The sequence below is a fragment of the Cynoglossus semilaevis genome, chromosome 8 (genome assembly GCF_000523025.1).
Source record: "Cynoglossus semilaevis isolate Cse_v1.0 chromosome 8, Cse_v1.0, whole genome shotgun sequence".
In the NCBI taxonomy this organism is placed as follows: domain Eukaryota; kingdom Metazoa; phylum Chordata; class Actinopteri; order Pleuronectiformes; family Cynoglossidae; genus Cynoglossus; species Cynoglossus semilaevis.
Genome location: NC_024314.1, coordinates 19,658,374 through 19,664,888, shown reverse-complemented (window position 1 = coordinate 19,664,888; position 6,515 = coordinate 19,658,374). Strand labels below are relative to the sequence as shown.

Below are 6,515 nucleotides of genomic sequence, written 5' to 3'. Positions count from 1 at the left end.
CTCCCACTTCTTCTCCAGCAAAGTCGCGTTAGTCCTGCTCGGAATCGGATAAGTTGAAGCGATCCCCCACAGAGAAGTCCACAGTACAATAAGTGCTGGCAACGTCCAGTGCGTCCTGGCCCCGCTGGACATACTGTAGTAGAGGCACCTCTGCGCAATGGCCATCCAGTTCACCTTTGGGGCACGTGGTCAAAGTTGCCTGCCCTAAAAATGCAACTCTTCTTATTTTCTGTCCTTTGGCATGGTGATGGTAAAGGCTGGTTTTCAAGGCCCCATAGCTGTAGATGTGTGCAGCAGCAGCAGCAGCAGGAGGAGAAGGAGAAGGAGGAGGAGAAGGAGAGGGACACGGCGCGTCGGAGCTTGAATTGGTGCCGGTGACGATGATCATCTTTCGCCGCTCCGCTCCTCTCTCTGTACAGGCAACGCGCTGGCTCTGGAGGGGGTGGACACTCCACTCACCGCAAAACCAGCTCACCTTGCCCCCGACTCCCACATCCTAAAATGACATCACAGTGACTTCACCGTCCGCCGCACCCCCCATCAGGAGTAGCCGATGGGAGGAGGAGGAGGTGGTGGTGGAGGAGGAGGAGGAGGAGTGTTGGAGGACCCCAGCAGCAGCAGCAATAGTTCTGACAGGAGTGATGGGATGTGCTGCACCTTCATTCACTGTCACACAAGTCAGCGTGAATAGGAGCAAATGTTTCCTGTGCAACATTTCAAAATAAAAAACAACCCTCGGTAAATGGGAGACCAGTGGTCACAGGGACTAATTCTAATATTTATTAATTTGGAAAAAAATAATATTAAAGAATTGACATTAAATTCTGCTACCTCCCACCACAAGGTGCCAGGTAGGCTGAGGAAGTGCACCCATGTAAAAACTGCCAAATCATTATGCAGATTACTGCTGCAGGGTGATTCTTCTTCCTGTTCTTCTTGCGTTCATTTCCATAATGCCCTGCGGTTCGGGGATTTATTTCTGGTGTTCATTGGTTTAAAGAGCTGAAGCTGCATTTCCTCCCCTATAGGTGGTGCTATACACGCAATTGTAATATCGAGATTGATTAGTCTTAGCGGGTTTTTTATATATATAAACTGAAGGTGAACTCTGACAGTTGAATTATTGTTATAAGTGGCTAAATATAGTTCTATAAAACTTTTCTGCCAAATTCCACCTTGCTTTAACCATTACTGCAGTTATCAACAGTTTATAAGGAAGGTTAACCTCTTGGTTAGTTCACCTAGCCCACGTGGTTTGTCAACTGTACTGGAAAGTCATGTAGAGGATACATGCTTGCATAACATTGGCTTTATTTTGAAAGTTTGGTCGTCCACTTTAACAGGCTTCCTGTGAACAAATATTACCAACCTGACACTGCTCTTTTACATGGAAGACCTGCAAGAGGTGTGTGTGTGTCTGTACCTGTTTTTGTTACCTCGTCAGGACCTTGTCTGGTACCCTCATCTTGTCAGGACCACCATGAATACCCAATATAAACTTTATTTATTTCAGGGGTTGTACTAGATGTTACTCATACTTGGGTTGAACTTGAACTGAAGGTTAAGGATACTGTTTTGATTTATGTGGTCCAACTCAATAAAAGTCACTGCAGAGTCCTAGCTAGTCATGCAAATATGTGTGTGTGTGTGTGTTTGAATTTCATTGCTGTTGAGCAATCATGGGATGGATGGATGGATGGATACTGTGTCCAGGAACCAAATCGGGACAGTGGTCATATGTCCTGGCAGCCTGCTGCCTTATTTAGAAGGAAGGTGTAAAAACAGTCCCAGGAGAGCGAATGGTGATCTTGTCTGACACTTCCTTTGCTGTTTGTTCAGGAAGTTTACACAGCCAAATATTTTGCCTGGTCATATTGCACGTTATTATTGTGAGTATTGCACCCGGCAACTGAAGAAAATATAAAACCTGCGCTGAGCATAAATCAAATACCTGCCATTTGTTCAGACTGAGATCACATCTATGTATGAGACAATGAGCCTTCAGATTTCTCACAGTGCAGGCGTTTGACGTCCATGCAAAGAAATTGTACAATTTCTTGTAACTTCATCTTGAAAACCAAGTTTTTTGTCATGTAGGTCTCCTTGTTTTAAATGTTTTTTTATTATAAAATGACAGTAAATAGATTACACAAGTGATATGACTGCCAATAGAGCTATATGTTAATAAATAAAAATAAACTAGCTTAAATAGCAAAAAATTACAAATAATTTATAAACTAGGTCCAAAAATAATAAAAGCTCCAAATAATGAACAACAAATCTAAATCTGTAAAAGTTGGCTATAAAAAAACAATACAATTCTGGTAAACATATGATCTCATAAAGTTAGCTCAGGAAAGTTGATCTAACATTTATATTTGTTTATATATAGCCTGGAAATACGTAGCTATTGATAGTTACAGTCCTGCATGGAACGTTTACCGCAAAACAGAAAAAAAAAAGGTTAGCAAGTAAGAGCTGAGAGATAGCCAAAAGCTAACTATCTGATATAAGTGGCGCTAAAATAACTTAAAATACTCCTTAAATCAGTGAATAGCATTAGCGTAGCTCGTGTGGCTAAGCTATCTATTTATGTGTCACAGTCAGGACCTTTTCCACAGCAGACAATTGGACATAAGTCTCCGATGATCTTGAGGATATTATTGACTACACGGTTCTATTTAGGAAACCATCCTACGCTCGTAAATACGAAAACAACGTTCACAGTGAGTGACTGCAGAGGATCGTCCTCCTTTACATCCCTCTTTTCATCCTGTCCTACACGGTGCTGTTAGGAGACTCAGGCTCGGGGGGATTTCCAACGCGTCACAGAGTGCCGGCCCCTGGGGCCCCGAGGTGCACTCTGCTGCCAGGGAGCCTCAGGCCCACCTTAGCAACCAGAGAGGTCTTGTTGCTGATAAACAGCAGTGGCACGGCTCAGCTCCACCATCCCCCTCACCCTACAATGGAAAACAACAAACAAACATAACACAGGTTGATAACATCTAGGATATATCCACAGCTGATTAGTTATTATTCATTTAAGAACGACATTCAAATTTGATTCGTCTACACAAGCTACGAGAGCAGGAGCTGTTTGTGTTTTATTAATTCTAAACACCTCTTAAGTGACGTTTTGTTTTTAAACATATAAACTCTGTAACAAAGCATGTGTTTTACAAACCAACATTTAGATGCCCAGGAATGACTGAAATTCACCAACTCACCAATTATTTATTTCTGGTAGGGTTGAACTCTAAGTTTTATGGGGATGACTAAAGCGACATTTAATTATGTTGAATATTGCTGAATTTTCTGAAAGGTCTTTTAAAGTTTCACATATATTCAGGTCCCATCAGAGCGACCACTTTGGAAAAGTTAGTTTAAAAAAAGAAATCATACTCCGGAATTTACTCTTTTTTAATGTTGTCTCTTTTGATACTTCAACAGACCAACTCAGCAGCCCACATCCTGCAGGTTATTTGGTCAAAGTGGTAAAGGCTAACTATAATACCCTGTAATAAACCTCCATACTTCATTTGTAGCAGTATTGGTATTCACTTCCATTGTGTACTATCACTGACATGACCAGTCTGGAGGAGCGTCCCAGTTCCTTTGGTTCCATTTCAGTGCTCAGACTGGACCAAATGTACTGAAGATTGAATCAATGAGATGGTACCCTTGATTTGCTGCGTAAGCACATGGTGATGCGGACTTAGGCTAACGATAGCCTGAATAGACAAAACTTGCGGGCTATTGACAGAGTGGAACATGAATCGATTGAAAGTGGGCACCGTTAATGAGTCACCGCTGAGCTCTTCAGATGATTTGGGCTGATACTGTCAACGAGGCGTGAGGCCGAGGCTTCTCTTTGGGAACACTTTTGGGAACGGCTTCTGCAGGGAATAAAGTACCCCACGTTGTCTGTGGGATTGAAAATGGAAGAGGACTTTTGCGAAAGAGTTGTGAGCTATAAAATTGTCATCTTTGATTCCTATTGATGACAAAAATGTAAGTTTTACAACATTAACATTTCCACCACAATAAATTATCTTGGAAAACTAGCGGTGACGATGATGGAGTGATAGACGTTTGTCTCCAATTAATAAATCAAAGCTTAAGTAGATGACTCAGTAACTAGAGACCGAGGCAAGAGGGAAATGTCTACAGTTCACTCCTGTCAGGTCAGCTGTCTTTGAATCAATTAGATCCATAGTGTTTAGTGCACGGCCGCACATCAGTCAAGAAAACGCCCCAGATGGAGCAGCCTCACAATCAGATTTTATTACGAAAGTGTACAAGTAACCGGATCCGGGAGGACACAAAGCTCTTTCAATTAGCATTTTATTAACGTGGGGGTTTAAAAGTCAGCATTGAAACAACAGCTGAGGGGGCTCCCACAGATGGAGGAGGGATTTATCTGGCATGACACCAGAACCCTTGGCAAAGACCTGCAACAAGACTCGGTCCAAGTGTAAATGAAGAGACAACAGCGCAAGGCTGCACTGGCCTTCAGATAAAGAGACAGGATTATAGTATTACCATCACGGCAGATGTTACAAAAGTAATATAAGTATTTATGAGCAGGTGCTTTTAAGTGACAAAGCCGAGAACTGCCTTTCTGCTGTTTTAGAGTCACCGTTTGGCTGATAGCTAGCACAGCCGTGCTAAGCGGCACTTTTTTTCACTGTTATTAGCTCATTAGAATTTTCATGAGTTAGCTGTAACCGTTACTATAAAACTAATGCTGAATATGTTCATGTTTTGTAGGGATGTTGGATATTAACTTTTTGCTGATATTGTCCAAACACTGAATTTCCGATTTAGATATCAACCGATACTGATATATGCAGATATTACATAATTATGCTAATATCGGGCCCATAATATCGTTTGGCCGATATTATTGGACCTCCCTAATGTTTTGCTGTTGTTAGTCATTAGCATTAGTTAGCGTTTATGACCAATGCTAATGCGCTTGCATCAATGACAACAAATCGGCCAATGCTATGGACAAAAGCTAAACTTAGGTGAATAACGTTTTTCAAAGTCTCAAACAAAAAAAAATATAAAATTTCCAAAATCTGAAAGGGAAGTATTTGCCTAATGTTGTAGAGAATGTTGACAATATTTCTCTCACAAATCCATAACCGGCAGTAAAAGTCATCAAAATTATTTAAAGGTTAGATAAAATATTATAGCTATTATTTCATTGTTTGTTTGGTATTTTTTAGCAAACCTAGGGTAAACTGCTAACCTCAGATGTTTTGTCAGGACCAAACCGTGCCCCACCTTTTAGATACTTTCACATATTAATAAAATTAATAAAGAAAAGTTGAAATGATACACGTGGTACATCCTGCTCATATTCAGTCCTAAGCCTCTAATGTGGAGTGAAACCATTTCTCTAAAGTAACAAACTTTGCTGTACTGAGCAGACGAGGAGACTGATCAATACAAATGGATTCAAAACTGACGAGGACTGGCCTTGTAAAAAAAAGTAACGGCACCTCACTGAAAGCAGCGGAGGATTCAGACATTTAGCTGAGCCAGCTCATGTATAATTCAACAGCCAAAATCTGCACTGGGGTTTGCCCTCCTTTCTCTGCTGCGTTCCAACTTGGTGAAACTGGAAAATGCAGCAAATCAACCGTCGAAGGTCATACTACAGTAGCTGACACGGATTGTTAGCAATTACCTCCCTGTAACACACATGCCCTGTGCCTACAACATTATTATGATGTCAAGCTTTGAGGTGCTAAGTGAAGACAAAGTGCAGGCTGTCAGAAGGGGACTGTTCCCACTAAAAATATCCCTTCAAGGGTACAGCCTGTGCATCTTGCTGAGGAAGATGGGCCGGCTGCTAAATCTGTCCAACAGTGACTCAGGTGAAAAAGAAAAGCAAGTCACAAACTGCTTTTACTGTGGTCACAATTTCCGACCAGTGACACAGCAGTTTTTAAAGCGCATGTCAGGAAGATGTAGGGCTCCACCTTAACTCAGTCGGTCTGAGTAAACTAAAGTGTTTCTGATGAATGTGATCGTGAAGCAGTAGCCCGACATGCAGGGAGAGAACACGCACATAGATTATTTCATTTTTTGTGTGCTTGGAGTATTTTTTTTAGATTTTTTAAATGCTGCATTGAAAACCTCTTTGAATCAGACAGGGGTCGCCAACCGTATTTGTCAGAGAGCAAGGATTTTTCTGGACAGACCTTGGCTCACACTCAAATTAAATGAAATGTTTTGTTTTTTTTCAAATACAGTCATAAACTGGTACTTATTTAAGTCTTAATTGGGGTTTTTTCAGTTGCTCAAATAGTGGGGACCATATGATATTTCAGAATCCAGTCATGGCCAAGATTGGACAGTTCGGTTGGTCGGTTTCAGCTAGTGGGCCACCAGTTAATGATCAGTTATGTACTTCCTGTTATTTGTACCAGAGGCCAAGCTAGAATTTTATAAATTAAATCAATAAATTAGATCTTGAGTTAGAAGTCGAAACAGTACCGGAC

At 41.2% G+C, this 6,515-nt stretch overlaps 1 protein-coding gene across 1 annotated transcript in view; it reads right to left on the bottom strand.

Annotated features, from left to right (window-relative positions):
- Positions 1 to 6,509, bottom strand: part of LOC103382741 (fibroblast growth factor 6-like) — a 12,301-nt gene extending 5,792 nt beyond the window's left edge. Inside the window, exon 1 of the mRNA XM_008315631.3 lies at positions 8 to 6,509. Coding sequence (XP_008313853.1) covers positions 8 to 165 — 158 coding nt within the window. The 5' untranslated portion in view covers positions 166 to 6,509. The remainder of the gene's footprint in view (positions 1 to 7) is intronic.
- Between the last annotated feature and the right edge of the window lie 6 nt (positions 6,510 to 6,515).